Below are 16,656 nucleotides of genomic sequence, written 5' to 3' on the forward strand. Positions count from 1 at the left end.
ACCCCCAGAAGAAACTGTGGAAGGTGCATTGTCTTAGCCAGTGGAGTCTGACCTATGTTGTTGCCACCCAATTCCTAAGGACAAAGAAATTATATTTATCTGCTTTTTTGAATTTTGCCTGAAGCAGAGGCTCTCAAACTGCATGATTAAAAAACATGCAGACCTGGGGGCCTCAGCCCAACCAACTGAATCCAAATGCCTAGAGGGGGCGCCCAATAATATCCATTTAAAAAAGCCCTTTCCCCTACTTTGCCTCTTGGCTTGTAGGGCCCTTCTCTTCAAAATGGTTGCTTCAAGGATAAAGTACCTTGTGTGGAGACAGTAGGTTTGCTCTGAGGTCAGTCTCCTGATTTTCTTCTCTCTGGACCTTGAGGCTTCCCTCAATGTTTTGTGCTTTGTCTTTAGAAAAGGGCCCCACCCAGGATCTTCCCAGTGCCCCAGATAGGTGCATGGGGAGGAGGCGAAGTGGAGTGGACCGAATACTAGAAGTGCAAGCAGAGGAAATGCAAGCGTCTCTTTGCTGCGTAGATGTTTGGGATAGTTAACCCCCCCCCCCCCCCCCGAATCTATGTTTGTCCCAAGTCCAGTTGGAATAGTAAATAAGCTTTCTAGGGAGGAGAGAATCAAGTTTCACAGCTTTTGAACTGATTTTTCAGGCGTCTTAGGAGGAATCAGATGATCCTGGCTAACACCTTATTCCAGTGTGTTTGTTACCACCCTGAAGAGTTCCAGATCATCACCAGTGGGACAGACAGAAAGGTAAAGTCTTTGAGCAAGTGTCAAAATTTTTCAGGTGCAAGAAGAAAGCTGTGAATCATGGTAGCTGAGGGTGCAGGCTTTGGAGGTGATCTGTTGAATTATTTTCCCATTGACCATCTGTGTCACTTTGAAAATGCTAATAGAAGCCTTTGGTGCCTTTGCTTCCTCATCTGTAAAATGGTAATGATGATACCACTGACTTTATAGAGTTGCTGTGAGGCTTCAAGTCATGCTTGCATTTGATGCTTCTAATATGTTTTTTTTTTTTTTTTTAAAGAGGCATGTTTTTATTTATTTATTTATTTGTTTGCTTGTTTATACATGCACTGGGTACAGTCAGAAGCGCGGGAGGGTGAGAGAATTCACCAGAGCCAGAGCGAGGAGCAGAGTAGGCAGAAGCGAAGTACACTGCTGAGGGGAGCAGCGGGCGGCAGGAGAGGTCTGCCCGCCATGTGGGACCCTCCTCCGGTGGCCGGGAGCAGCCGGGGATTGAACCGGCGCTGCAGAGGCCGCGGGCAGCTTCGCAACCCAGCGCTCAACCGCTGCGCCACCGGGGAGGCCCCATGCTTGCATTTGTGTGTGTGTGTGTGTATCATATAAAGGTTTTTTTTACTTTTTTAAATTTTTTTACATCATTGCTCATTTTTAAACAATATTTGCTTCCCCCCACCCCCTCGGGTGTAATCCCCATAGAATTTCCTTCCCCAAGGCACCATCACCTCAGTCCCCTGAGCTCCTCCCTCCCTCCCTCTGATCCCTCTCCCTCCTCCTCCCCTGCAGCATGTCTCTGGTTTGTAATTGTCTGTTTTTGCTTTGTTGTGTTTTGTACTTTTAAATAAGCCAGAAGGAAAAAGAAAAGCATTGGATTTTATAGCAGGAATATAGGGGAACCAAATAAGATATCAGTGTGAAAAAATAATAAAAGTCATGCTTATATTTAATGATAATAGCTGGTTCATCCATAATATGTATGCAGTAAGTATTGGATCTTATATGGAAATGACTAAGACTGAAATGGAATTGCTGTGCCCAAACCAATTGTCTCTTCAACTAACTTCAAAGTTAATGACAACAGAGCTCCTCATCTTTTACCAGCCCCAAATACCTGCCCATCCAATAAATGGACTTGGACTGTCCCAATTCAGACTTTGAGATGACTTTTAGATAATTAAAGACCAGGTTGCATATTTGCCTACTCACCAGCTACAGGAAAAGTTGATGGAATTAAAAATATTGTGGGAAAAATACTAACGGTGCCTCCCTTTTTCCTCCCCAAATTAGACTTTAGGAGTGAAATTTTTTTCCTGTTTAAGCATCCCAGGTGACTGAGAAGTACTTCCTGAAGACATTTTGTTATAAAAACTCAAATGATGGTCCAATAAGGATTTGCCTGAATATATCTCATCAGCCCAAATTAGCTTACATTCACCCCCAAGTTTGACTTGTAGCCTAAGTTGGCTTCTTGGAACAGGGATAGAATGGATATTAGGGAATAAATCATGATGTCACTATAAATGCTTTGTTATGTGGTTTATAAATTTTCTAAATTAGTGTGATATTTGCCATTTTCTAGGTATCAGTTTATGAGATCTGAAATAGTCTATTTCCCTCCTACTAGGATTTTCACCAGAATATTCGAACTATAAATCACAAATCCATAAAACTATTCTAAGTACTGGGGACATGATAAAACCTCTGCTCCCACAGAACTTAGTTTATGCATTCATTTTGGGTGGGGAGGGACAGAACTGGACAACACACATGTAAAAGAATAGATAAGTGGACAATGAATAATGAGTGGATAAGATGATAGGAGACCGTGAAGGGGAAAAGAAAATGGAACAGGTTATATGAAACCTGCCAGGTGGGAGGAAATTGCCTTAGCTGGAGTGATCAGCAAAGATCTCCTTGGGGTGACATGTGAGCAGAGGCCTGAGTGGCAGAATAACCTTGCCAAGCTCAGATCTCAGGGAAAACCAGGGAGGGTACTCAGGAAAGCTTGGAAGCCCAGTGTTACAGGGCAACTCTGGGGAAAACAGGGGTGACGTGTATTTTGAGTCATTACTCACACACTTGAAAACACTGGACAAGACTCAAAAGCAGACATTCAGAGAGGAAGAGAAGCGGGTTTATTTACAAGGTTAGGGAAAAAGGGAGGAGAGAGAAGACAGAGACAGAGAGTGAGAGAGATGGATTGGCTGACATATAGCCAGATGCCTACAAAGACAGCACCATGAGAGCAGAGACCAGAGAGTGAGCTCAAGCCAGAAAAGCCAGAGTGAGGCCCTGAGGCTTGCCTTTCTTCAGTTTTTCAAGGTCAATGTAGTCACTCAGTCCCATCCCTAGTTGCCTGGAGACCCCTTTTGTCCCCCGTTCATGAAGTCAGGCCCATGACTTGCTGGGGTGTTGCCATGCTCAGTGCTTGAGAGCTCTGTCTGCAGAGGAGCTGGGTTAGAGCCCAGAAAGGTGTCAGAGGTGGAGTCTGGAAAGCTCCACCTTTGCTAGGAGCATTTCCCACTGACTGGGAGTTTGGTCCTCAGAGTTCCTCTAGCACCAGGAGACCTTCACTTTGACTTCATTAGCCAAGGAGGCAGATAGTCAAGGCACCAACTACTTCTGCAGATGTAATTTTTGAGAAATAAGGATTTTGGCATCATTTATGCTTTTACTATGAAGATGGTACTTTATGTCAAAGCAGTCAAGCATCAATAGAAATCATAAAGCAAAAAAATTTCTTTTAATAGCATATACAAAATCTGGCTAGATTCGGAGGAAACAGTTCCTAGCATAATGACAGGAAAACAACAAATTTTATTAACATGAAACAGAGGAAGGGGTGGAAGGCATGCACCTGGTCAAATGTCCTTTATTTAGAAAGAAATTTTATTTTTGAATAAGTTGTACATTTATAAGGTTTGAAGTTCAAAATGTCTAAGAGCAGCATATTCAGAGAAAAACCTCCCGCTCTTGAGCTCCCTGTCTCTTGTTCCCTCCACTCCCCAAACTAGAGCCCCTCCCAGGGAGGGGCTGATGTTATCAGTCTGTCTTTAATTGCCCCCCCCCCCCAGGAATGTTGTTTTGAGACAGAAGAGAAAATTGGGGAATAGGTGGGGAGAAGAGGGAGGGTCAGCCCCAGGAGACAGTGACTTTGTAAGAAGTCCAGCTTCTAGAATTTTCTGGACTAATTTCCTAATCTGAAGGAAGAAAATGCTTTCTCCTTCACCAGATCTGGACCTTTGCTCTTCCCCTGTGAGAGCAGAAATGAGAAAGGGGGGGGGGGTAATGGCTGTTGTTTTCTTTCTTGTACAGCTTGCTTGCTTCAGACTCAGTCGGCTTAGCTTAATCAAAAGCACTTTCTGTCACAATCTGGTTTTATCAGCCTATCACCAACACTTTAAATAGAATGCAAATTTTAAAACCAATACTAAAAATATTAAAATGGCTATTCCACCCCCTGCTGTAGCCTATTTATAATCCCTGCCAATATACTCGCCCATGGTATATTTTTGCCACTTTCTATATAAAGTAGAATCATCTTTTGTTAGCATGTGTGTGGATGATTCCACTGAACTGATTCCCTGCCGAATGCCTCTTTCTTAAATTTCAGATTGCTTACTGGGAAGTCTTTGATGGGTCAGTAATCAGAGAGTTGGAAGGTTCCTTGTCTGGATCAATAAACGGTATGGATATCACACAGGAAGGAGTACACTTTGTCACAGGTTAGTTCTGGGATAAGAAAAGAAAGCCGTGCCTGGCTTATTTAGATGGGAACAGGGAACTCCCAGGCAGGAGGCAAATAGAAGAATCAGCAAAAGGGTCTAAAGGGCAACGTGGTAATTTTCTGGCCTGTGCACTGAGCCAATGTGGCTAGAATAGAAAAATCCAGAAGTCACATTTCAATGAGAGGCAATGTTTGCCCAGGAGTTTTAGGAACACAAACAAGACCTAAGCTTTACATTGCTTGCTTTTTTTGTTGTGGGCATCAGTGCTAGAAATGGATTTTTTTTTTTAAGATTTATTTTTATTTATGCATACAAGAACTGGAGTGTAGGCCAGAGCTTGTGGAGCCGGGGGGAGGTGGGTGGGACTTGAAAGAATTCACCAGGGACAGAGTGGGGAGCAGAACAGGCAGATCTACTGAAATACACAGCTGAGGGGAGCAGCAGGCAAGACTGGAGAGGTCTGCTGGAGAGTGGAGAGAGGAGACTGGAGAGTGCCATGTGGGTCAGCTCCCTGGCTGGGATTGAACTCGTGCTGCAGTGGCTGGCAATAGTTTGATAGCACTGAGACTTTAACCCCTGTGCCACCAGGGAGGCCCGTAGAAATGGGTCTTTACATGGGCTGTTTATCTAGGTGTTTTGCTCTGTTATTTCCTATTGAAGTTTTAAATGCCAGACTTTTAAAAATCAGCACTTTTAGGGCACATTCACCACACAGCATGCCTATAGGAACATCAGTATTATTTGCTGCCAGACTCTTTGATTCTTCTGTATATTAACAAATGCTCCAAATGAGTTTCTGAAAGCTAGATATAAAACTAGCCATTGTGTGAGTCAATCACATATATGTATAGATGTATATGCAGAGAAAAGACTGGAAGGAATTAAACCAAGATGTTACTAGTGATGATTTCTTGGAGGTGGAATCTAGGGTGATATCACCTCTTAGTATTTTTTTCTCCCACATTTACTACAACATAACTAGGTTTTTTCAATCAAGGAAAGATCTTATTACAAAGACAAATTTTTCTTCCTTTAAGTTAGCATATGGTGACTGTGTTGAAAATGATGCAGTGATTTGGAATCACATTAGTTTCTATTCTGTTGCCACAATGCCATATAATTCTTTGCCTTCTTCAGGTGGAAATGACCATCTGATCAAAGTATGGGACTATAACGAGGGTGAAGTGACTCACGTTGGGGTGGGACACAGTGGCAACATCACACGCATCCGGATAAGTCCAGAAAATCAGTACATCGTTAGTGTAAGTGCCGACGGAGCCATTTTGAGATGGAAATACCCATTCCCCACATGAAACCACTGAGACTTCGTAGCGCTGCACACGTCGCTCTTGAAGGCTGAACTTAGTTAACAAGAAGGCTGGTCTTGATTTCGTCCATCTGTGTTTTTGTTCTTTAGTCAGAATATCCTATCTGTATGTCTCTCTTTTACAGAATGCATTTTACATTCTTAAATTGTATATTAAAATTGGAATAGATTCAAGAATAATTTGTCTAGGCTGCAATAAAAGTTTTTTTATTATTATGAATAAATTCTCAGTGTTGATTTTCTGTCATAATCTCTTTTCTCTGACTCTGCAAAACCTACAGCCCTTAGGATTGTCCACAGATAGTATTGCTATTATCGTCTAAAAATAAAGAAGGTGAGCTCATCTTCTTAATCAGCATTTCATTGTTCAAGCTGCATAGGACAAGACTGGGGTTTGAATCCACTTCTTGGGTAGGGCTTTTTTTTTTTTAACTCTCTGAGCCCCTATTTTTTTCTTTTGCAAAGTAAGAATAAATTCCTGATCAAAGTTATTGTGAGAATTAAGTGAAATAATGTATTAAATAATTGGCAGAATTCCTAACACAGAGTAGAGTTAAACATAAAGGACAGTGCCTTTTTAAAAATAAACCAGAAAACAAACAACTATAAACCAGAGACACACTATGGGGGGGGGTAGGGAAAGGAGGGACTGGGGTCAAAATAAGGGGGGTGCAATTGTATGGGGAATATAAAAATAAAAAAAAAAAACCAGAAAACAAAAAACATGTGTGATTGGGGATTTCAGGGTGATTATCAAGGATGAAATTTCATAGATGCTTTTTTGGTGTTAGCCATAAAAAAAAAAAAAATCAGTCTCCTGTGCTTACTATCACAAGGGCAAGGGAATGGACTGTTTGTATTTTTATTATTTTTAAAAAACTTTAATCAAAATTAACATTGGTTTACAACACTGTATGTCTTTTATGGGTACAGGTCCACACTGTCTGGATGTATGTTACCACATCCACCACAAGGACCTATGTATTAATCATCCAAACAGGCATCCTTTTCAGAGAGGGTAAGTGGCACTGTCCAGAAGCACTCCATTTCACAATACAGTCTTTTGTCCTATGCATCGTCTTTGTCCTTTAACCAATGTTTCACAACATCCGATCACGTATTTATCAAACAATAAGTAACATTTCAGGTTGTTGATGTAATAATGCATCCTGCTGATCTCTTTTTGAGCGAGAAGTTGATGCAAACCCCATTTCTGCACGCCTTTGCCTGATTAATTATAAACCTGACAGTTACCGGACAAAGTCAGCGTCGGCCCCTATAGTTATCCTGGGAATTACCTGAGGGGCAGGGTCAAATCACTTGGGACTGGGCAACAATTCAACAGGATTTTACGTTAAGTTGTGAGCAGGAGGCGGTGTTTTGCTAGCGCACTCGAGAGTCCGAAAACTTTTGGTAAGGAAATGATTAAGATCGAAAGATCCAACCCGTGAGATTGGCAGTTCACAGACCCGTGTCGAGCTCCTGTTTCTCTGCTGAGGTCTCCATACATCTCGCGTTAACCCCTCGAGACCCCTTCGTCATAATTAAGCGAGGATGATCAAGTCTCGCAAGTTTTTGGAAAATGACTCTAACCAGTTTGCAGGATAAGAAAGCAAAGCAAGACCATCCGGCTTTTTTATGCGGGGGAACACGCGCCTCTCAGTTCTGACCCCAGGTGATGGGGCCCTGCAGAGACCAACCCGCAGAACCGCTGGAAGAAGGTGTGGCACACGCTTGCGCTTGCAAAGGTACCAGCGGTGCACAAAAGGGCCGCACACCCTTTCACACACCCAGTGCTCGCTCTATGCCGGAGGCTGCCCTCGCCTCCTATTCACCTGGACGTGATTACAAGAAGCTTAGCGATAAGGCTTTGCAATCTTCCAGGCATTTCCAGATTTATCATTTCTCTGATTCCCCACGGCCTGCTGGGAGGGAAACAGGAGCAAGGTTAAATTCGGGTCTCGTGGGTTTGCAGGAGGTCAGGAAGGGTGGGGAACTGGAAGCCGGAGACTCCCGGTGTCTTTACTCCCAGTTTGCGCCGCGGGGGCGGAACCAGGCGGGAGTGGGGGTGGCCGAGCGCGGCCCCGGGGCGGGCCTTGAGGCCGGATTCCCGCGCGGGGCGGAGCGGCCCCGCCCTTGGCTCCGCCTCCGCCCGGTCCCGGCACACCTGGCCGGCAGGTAGCGGCGTCCGGGCGCCTTCCCGGGGTTTTCAGGGCCTGTGAGCGGCTCGTCTGCCGCGGGACCGCGGCTCCGCTCGCCGGGGCGCGCCCGCGGGAGTCATGGACCCGGGCGCAGGGGCCGAGTCAGGAGAGGGGCCGCCCGCGCCCCGGCCCCGCCGCCGCCGCTCCCTGCGCCGCCTGTTCAGCCGCTTCCTGCTGGCGCTGGGCAGCCACTCCCGCCCCGGAGACTCGCCACCCGGGCCGCAGCCCCAGCCGGGACGCTGCGATGGCGACGGTGAGGGGGGCTTTGCCTGCACCCCGGGCCCAGCTCCAGTCGCCCCGGGGAGCCCGGGGGAGGAGCGCCCGCCCAGACCCCAGCCCCAGCCCCTGCCCCAGCTCTCCGCCGGCGACGGGGCGCGGCCGCCGGGCGCGCAGGGCTTGAAGAACCACGGCAACACCTGTTTCATGAACGCCGTGGTGCAGTGTCTCAGCAACACCGACCTGCTGGCCGAGTTCCTGGCGCTGGGGCGCTACCGGGCGGCGCCCGGCAGCGCCGAGGTCACCGAGCAGCTGGCGGCGCTGGTGCGCGCGCTCTGGACGCGCGAATACACGCCGCAACTTTCCGCCCAGTTCAAGGTAGGCAGCGCTCTGCCACCTATCGTCCTTGCCGCTGGGCGGCACACCTCATCTGGCCCTTCCAGTTTCGCTTCTAGAAAAGTGTGTGTCCCTCCAGGAAAGGGTTTTCTTGGGGCCTCCTTTAGAGGGCATTCACCAATTCAGCCTCTGGTTACTGTTCTTGTTTTGCGTTGTACCGCCGCTGGCATCTTTTTTTTTTTTTAGGAGTTAATTTCTTCCAGGTAGCGGGGGCGGGGGTGGGTAGTGGAGGGATCCGGTAGACTTGAGTGTGTACGGATATTTTTTGCGTTCAACAAACATTTGTTGACGTATTGAAGGCCTGTCTGCCAGGCATTGTACGAATGCAGGGACAGTTTCGTTTCCAATGTGGAGGTATTGGGATGGAGGGGAGGCACTCGGACTTTGAAGACCAAGACCTCAGAGGAAGGAGGTGATGCTTGCTTTGAGAGCTGAATGACGAGAGGAGAAGGGCACACTCGGCGTCTAGGGATAATCCAGGTAGAGGGAACAGCAAACCCAAGGGCCACAGCTGAGAATTGGAGATTTGGAAAAAAACTAGTTTGTCTGTAGCCCTGGAGGGTAGAAGGGAGCATAGATGAGGTCGGTCAGAAAATGTGTTTTTTCTAAGCCCAGTGGAAGCTGAAAACCTGTGGGCCAGGTACTGTACTGAATGCCCCAGGGGAGCAGTGGGTGTGCATCCCTTTGTTTAGTGCTAATTAAATTCCCTAGATGGACAGCAAGGGTTGCATCCCTTGTCCCCAGTATCACAGTGTACTAACTGAGGATGCTGCAGCGTTATAAGGCTTTGGAAATCATGTGTATCACTTCACCCTGGGTTAAAGCAGGGGTCTTTGTGGCGGTCCCAGTTGGATTTAAGAGTTTCTGATAATTGATGCACATGGCTTGCTTCCTGCTAAAAAACCACAGCTCTGGGCAGAGAGCTGAAGCTCCCCACTGACTAGTGATTGTTGTTCTTGGGGGAGGGGAGAACCCGTCAGTGTTCATTCCACAAGCATCAGGCTCTTGAGTTTCAGCCTGAGAAAGCAATCCTTGCCATGTGACCCACAAGGATGCCAACCCCCACCTTCTCTCTCAGGCTTCCACTAGGGAAGCAATGTTCTACAGGAGTCACCAGGTCCAGTGGGTGTTATTAATAGTGCTTCTGGGCAACATTCACTTTTTAAATAGGAGTGGCAGTGTGGTTATGGTGTACTCTGGAACTTTATGATCTTGAGCAAGTCACAAATCTTGCTGTGACTCATCTTTTATCATGTGTGAAATGGGACCATAAACACTTAGAACAGTGCCTGGCCCTTTGGACATGTTATTGTTCTATCAGGACTCCTCTTCACCTGCAGATAGATCCCTTGAGGAGGAAGAAGATGACCTCTGTGTACATTTTCTTAGGTCAGATCTAGTCCCGTCCAGTTACTGCTGTGACAGAAGAGACAGGAGTAGCTTGGGAAAATCTTGCAAATTAGTAATCAACCTCAGTGACTCATGGGTTTCCTATCTCTGACCTGCTCTCAAATACCTAGGGCCTGGAAGCTCCCCGAGAGCCTTGGGAAACTGAAGGATAATTTAATTGTTAATGAGGATGATATAACCTAGGGTTTCCTGGGACATTTTGAGTAGCCGGCCTTGGAGAGATTCCAGAATTCAGGCTTTCAAAATGCTGATTACAGTCTAGTAGGAGAGGTAGATGTTAATGAAACAATTATGAGCACACAGGATTAGAACTGGGGAGAAGTGCTAGAAAATAAAAATACTAGGCTCTGTGGCAGTTATGGCGGAAGGATGTGATTGATGGGGGGACAAGTTGGGCTAGACAGGCCTCCCTGAGGAGGTAATCATTGAGTTGAGTTTTTGGAAGATGAGGGATCAACCAAAGACAAAGGAGGGTGGGAAAGAACTTTTCCCACCTTGGGACTGCCAGTCACTGAGGGAGTTGGGGCTGAGAGACCCTCTGCTGACCGGATAGAACAAATGAATGATTACATGAATTAATGAAAGCCTATGTGACTGGGGAAGGGGCTTGTGTGTTGGTTGGGTACAAGCCACTTAAGGTTTTGTTTAGGTGTTTAGTCTTTAGGAGGAAGGAGGAAATTGAGAAGGGTCAAGCTTGTGGAGTAAGTTACCCTAATCACAGCTGTTGAAATGGGATGGATATGCAGTGTCCCCCACTTCCTGTGCCCAGAGTTACTTAACTCCCACACACAGCCGGGCCTCTGTTGTTTAAGCAGCAAATAGGCATACTTAAAGACTGGCTCTTGTCTATAATGCTTTGCTTTTCTAATGATAACATTAAATATGTGTTCCCTATAAATACTGGGAAGTGCTAACATGCAAAAAAAGATCTGGAATCCACCTGCTTGAAGTAACCATCAAAAACATACTGATGTATTTCAAAGCATATACAACTGGACATTCTAGTTTTATATCCTTTTAAATTTAAGTATTATAAGATTTTTCTCCTGGTTGTTAAAATATTTTACAAAACCTAATTTTTAATGATTGAATCACCTTTTATCAAATGACTCAATCCCTGTGGGTTATTTATTTACTGAACAGTATTCTACTAATAATACTACATTGAAAATTCTTGTACTTAAATCTTTGCTCTCAACTCTGATCATTTCCATTAGCTTAATTCCATGAAGGAAATTACATGGTCACAGTGAAGATATGACTATTTTATTATTTTTTTGTTTTTTTAAGTCAACTTTATTGATGTGTACATTATGTGCAGTGAAATGCACATTAAAAAAACACACCTAAGTTTTGTTTGATATACTGTAAGTTTAAAGTATACAACATATTGATTTGATCCATTTATCTTGCAATGTGTATATGCAATGATTGCCATTGTAGCATTATTCAAAATGTCTGTTGCATCACAATTATAATTTCTTCCAGTGTTGGCAATAGTTAAAATGTTTCTTAGCAAATTTAATGTGTCTTTTTAAAGATTTATTTATTGATGTATACAAGAACTGGGGTATAGGCCAGAGGTGTGGAGGGTGAGAGGATTCACCACAGAGTGGGGAACAGAACAGGCAGATTGACCGAAGTGCACTGCTGAGGGGAGCAGTGGGTGAGTCAGGAGAGGTCTGCTGTGCCATGTGGGTAGCTCCCTGGCCAGGGATCAAATTTGTGCTGCAGTGGCTGTGGAGAGCTTCATAGTTAGCGTCTTAACCCCTTGTGCCACCAGGGAGGCCCCAAATTTAATGTTTTTAATACAATTTTGTTGTCCGTGATCATTGTACTGTGTGTTCATCTGCAGGAATTATTTATCTATTTGTTGCAAGTTTGCAGTTTTATATGCCTCTTCTCTCTCTCCCACTCACAAGGTGCCTGGAAACCACCATTGTACTCTTTACTTTTGCAATTTTGGTGTTTTAGACCCCACATGTCACAGGTGTCATGCAATATTTGTCTTTCTCCATCTGACTTATTTCATAGTATAATGTCCTCAAGGTCCATGCTTCTTGTTGTGAGTGGCAGAATTTCTTTTCTTCTCATGGCTGAATAAAAATGTCCCCATTTTCAGTATAGAATTTGGTGAGTTTTGACACATGTACCTATATCATCACCATCCTAGTTTAAAATATTCTTTTTTCCTTTTTAAATCAACCTTATTGGACTTGATTATTTTTAGCACCCACATTGTCAAATTTCTTTTCAAATAATTAGATCAAGTTTCAGATGTACCAGTGATGCATCTTTTCCTGAGCATTAGTCAATCTTTTATTAAACAAAAAGGAATAGGGTCTTTTTTCATTTTTATTTCTTTGATTAGGAGTGAGGTGTAGGATTTTTCCATGCTTTCTTTACTAGTTGTAAGACTATTCTTGGAATCGTCTGTTCTTGTCAATTGTCTATCCATTCTGCCTTGGGCTTCACATTTCTATTACTTCTCTCTATAAGTGTTTCAGTCCTTGTTTGTCATAGTGGCTGCAAATACTTTCTGTAAGCCCTCTCTTTGTCCCTCACCCAATAATGGAAATTTTAGATTTATTTATGGCATTCCCTTTGATAAAGCTATTTTATGTGTTTCTAATTTTTCTCTGATTACAGGAAGGGTTTCAGCCATCTGGAACTTGTCTTAGCTTATGTGTTTAAGAATCAATTTAAGACATACCATGAGCCTCAAGTGATATAGTAGTGGCATTGCTTTTTAAAAACAAGGATGTGGACAAAACAGTAAGTCATGAAATGAAATGGAGTAAAGTATTGAACGGAAATAAAATGGCTAAATGGTTCTACAAACAGAAATATGAAATAAGCAGGAATAATTGTAATTTTAATAGAAATAGGTTAATATTAGCAATGTTGAGAGGAAACCACATACACACACGGATGGAGCTATGCCGTGTTGCAGCACAGAAATACCAAATATAGCAAGTCCTCTAATAATGTCGTTTTGTGATAAAGATGAGACACAAATCCAGGTTGACTTCGAATGATATGAATTATTTGAGGACCTGGTTTCATTTTCTTCATTCATTTAGAATTGCAGTTTCCAGGGACCTACTTTTGACTGTAAGTGAGGAATTTCTGTATTATTCTTAATCCTTCCCAAGTTAGGGTTTGGCTTGAAATGTAGTTCCAGCCACATTTTAATAGCCTTTTCATGGGAGTGTTTTCTGTAGGAATCAAAAAAGTTACTTTGAAAATTCTGTAAAATACTTAACAGATGCTATTATTAATTAGAAAAAGACCAATACAGAATATGAGGTTCACTGTACAAATCAAAATGCAAAAGAAATCACATATGATCCTATCCTTTTATGACCACCATGTGTTGATATTTTTACCATATATTTTCTAGTCGACTTCTTTGAATCTTTAAATATATAAAAAGCCAATTTCAAATATATATATATTTCTAAATATATATATGTATGTGTATCTATATGTGTATGTATATATATGTGTGTGTGTGTGTGTGTATATATATATATATATATATATATATAATACTCGTTTTAAATGACAGGATCATTTCTTTTCACATTATCTCCTCAAGTGTAATTTTAAGGTCCTCTAATATGAGGAGGCCACAAGTTTTCTGCAAATAAGTTGCCTACTGAGAAATACCTGCTTTTTTATCTCTCATTTTATTAGACGAAATTTCAGTGAGTAATCACTTTGTCTATAAAGGCCCTATCTCACCTATCTTCTTGAAGTTATTAGGACATTCTTTCTGAAGATTATATAGCTTTATATTTCTAGCTGGGCTAAAATGAAGAGAGGTCAGACTTAAAGGATTAGCATGATTAGCAGGAGAATGGATTTCCCATGGAAAGAAGAAATAAAGGTGTAAGGTGTAGAAGTAGGAATGTGTGTTTGGGGCACCTGAGTGATTATTTACCTACAACTTTGAACCATGTGGGGCATGGTGAAAGACACACATGAGGCCAGACCTGAGAAGGAGTTTGGATTATTATTTTGTGAGCAGGAGAATAAGCAGTGACTTGGAGTAAGGACATGGCTTACTGGCATGTAGGAAAATTGGTGTGTTCTACCAGGAAAGCAGTGGGTTGACAAGGGGGGTATCTCAGGCTTGGCTCCTCCTGGGGTAGGTGCTATGTCTGGGTAGCAGTGCTTAGGACTCAACAGTGGAAATGGAATAATGTGGAAGGGGTGGGCAGAGACATTATAGGAGCCAGAATCCAAAATGCTTGACAACTGACTTATGTGGGTATGAGAGAGACTCTGAAAGAGGATACTGATCATAACAGGAGTTGTTGATTTAGAGATTTTGAGTTGGTGAGCCTGACTGCTCCCCCAGGAGAGAATGTTGGTACTCACGATATAGGTTTAAGGGTGGCTAGGGGTTGGGTTGCTGGGTAAAATATACAATGCTCAGTTAAATTTAAGTATTAACTAAACAATGGGTAACTTTTCAGTATAAACATATGCTAAATATTGTTTGGTACATACTTATACAAAAAACATTGTTCATCTGAAATTCAAAGTTAACGAGGCATCTTGATATTTTTTATTTGCTAAATCTGGCTTCCCTGTTTGGGGGTCAAAATACTGAGAAACCTGGGGGACAAATCCAAATTCCAGTGAACCCAAAATAGTGATTGGAATTCAAGCTCAGAATTTTGCTTCAACTCATCTTAAAATTTCGTTTAACTCCCATAGGAAGAAAACAGCAAGAAAAAGAAAAAGCCCAGGCTATTTGATTTAATTGGCAGTGGTGAGGATTGTTCGGGTCCACAGTCTTGCTCAGACTGCACCCTTTGGTGGGTGTGAACAGAGAACAGATCTGGGTGGAATGAGGCTTGATGCCAGGGCCTGCAGTTTATAGGCAGGCCCGCCAGCTGTAATGTACTGTGTGTGCATGCCTGTATATACTCACACAGAGAAGGGGATTTGCTTAAATTCAGAGGCTCATGCTTGCACATGCATTAAAAAAAAAAAAAATCCCTGGAAAGTGCTCCTCTGGAGAGGAGCATGCAGAGGCGGAAGCTGGGTAAAAGGAAGACTTTTCATTATCATCCTTTTAAAAATATTTTGAATTTTTTTTTTAGAAAAAGATATGTGCTGACCTCCTTGGTGGTACAAGGAATTAAGTCTCAGCACTATGAAGCTATCAGCAGCCACTACCACATGAGTTTGATTCCCCAGCCAGGGAGCTAACCCACATGGCACAGCAGACCTCTCCTGTCTCACCCGCTGCTCCCCTCAGCAGTGTATTTCAGTCGATCTGCCTGTTATGTTCCCCACTCTGTCTCCGGTGGATCTTCTCACCCCGCCCCCCCACCTCTGGCTTACACCCCCAGCTCTTGTATGCATAAATAAATAAAATAAATCTTAAAAAAAAGATATGTGCATGTAATACCCTTTGAAGTGAACTTTGAAAAAACTGGAATGTGCATTTACACAGAAAATGGAAAAGTTGTTGCACAATTTAATAGAAGAGTGGGGGAATATAAGTAAATGAGAGCAGGGCCTCTTGTCTTTCTTGTTCATGGTTGTGTCCCAAGTCCCCAGAATAGCATCTGCCACGTGGTAGGCACTCAATAAATATTTATTAAAGGCATGAAAGACTGACTCGACCATTTGGTGATCTAATCATAGAAAGACAAGTTCGTGCTTCTTGTATTTCACACATATTAGGAAGAAGCTGTAAAGGAGCTACAGGCATGATATTTAAAGTAGTCCACTTGTCTATACCATTTGGTGATTCACAAAGAATGAAGCTATGGCAGTGAATGAAATCATTGGGGGAGAGGGTAGGGCTAGAAACTGTTCACATGGCATGAACAGAGAGAGAGAGGGTATGGAAATTGACTCATGGAAGGGGTTGAGGGCCCTGTACCCCAACTACCAGAGGACTAGAGTTTCAGGGCAGATGCTAAGTAGTATTCAAATATTCAACAGACATTCCTGTGGGTTTTCCAAGTACAGGGTGTATATTAGTCTTTCTGGGAAGGTACCTTCTCCTATGCAGACAACCCTTATGGTATTTGGGAACACTGCCCCCCAAAGGTCAGGCACACTTGGGGACATTGCTCCCAACTTAGCACTTAGAGACCATTTGGTTGTTTGAAGGACAAACCAACCCTCTGCTTTTCTTTTCTTTTTTTTCCTGTGAGAATGCTGTTTCCAAGTACGGATCTCAGTTCCAAGGCAATTCCCAGCACGACGCCTTGGAGTTCCTGCTCTGGTTACTGGATCGTGTGCACGAGGACTTGGAGGGGTCATCTGCAGGGCCAGCATCTGAGAAGGTATTGCATCTGAGTGTCCTTTTTTGTCCCTTGAGCATTTCCTCAGCTCCTTGGAACTGAATCTTGAAATTCAGCTGGTTCCTGTGTACACAGGACTGTTCCCTGTGCCTTTCTCTTTGTTCTGTTTGTTTTAGACAAGGCATTTCCTCCCTTTGCAGTATTTTTACCCACTTTAATCCAAGTGATTTCATGAATAGAATTTCCTTTTGGCTCAAAGTTTAGAAAATCTCATTTTTATCAATATCAAATACATTGGCATGGTCATCTGAGGCCATATGTCCCATTCCTAGTTCTTTTCAAATGGTGCC

The 16,656-nt window shown here is 43.3% G+C and overlaps 2 protein-coding genes across 3 annotated transcripts in view; both read left to right on the forward strand.

Moving 5' to 3' along the window:
* Window positions 1-6,008, forward strand: part of CFAP52 (cilia and flagella associated protein 52) — a 33,382-nt gene extending 27,374 nt beyond the window's left edge. Inside the window, exons 12-14 of the mRNA XM_037494507.2 lie at window positions 657-759; window positions 4,367-4,478; window positions 5,619-6,008. Of these exons, the coding sequence (XP_037350404.1) occupies window positions 657-759; window positions 4,367-4,478; window positions 5,619-5,794 (391 nt within the window). The 3' untranslated portion in view covers window positions 5,795-6,008. The remainder of the gene's footprint in view (window positions 1-656; window positions 760-4,366; window positions 4,479-5,618) is intronic.
* A 2,011-nt stretch (window positions 6,009-8,019) lies between these two features.
* The window catches only part of USP43 (ubiquitin specific peptidase 43), a 55,170-nt gene continuing 46,533 nt past the window's right edge, over window positions 8,020-16,656 (forward strand). For both annotated transcript variants that reach the window (XM_037494259.2, XM_037494260.2), the window contains exons 1-2: window positions 8,020-8,603; window positions 16,217-16,348. In XM_037494259.2, the coding sequence (XP_037350156.1) occupies window positions 8,088-8,603; window positions 16,217-16,348 (648 nt within the window). In that variant the 5' untranslated portion in view covers window positions 8,020-8,087. The remainder of the gene's footprint in view (window positions 8,604-16,216; window positions 16,349-16,656) is intronic.

The sequence above is a fragment of the Talpa occidentalis genome, unplaced genomic scaffold, assembly GCF_014898055.3.
Source record: "Talpa occidentalis isolate TD23 unplaced genomic scaffold, MPIMG_talOcc4v2.1 talOcc4.7, whole genome shotgun sequence".
NCBI classification, from domain to species: Eukaryota; Metazoa; Chordata; class Mammalia; order Eulipotyphla; family Talpidae; genus Talpa; species Talpa occidentalis.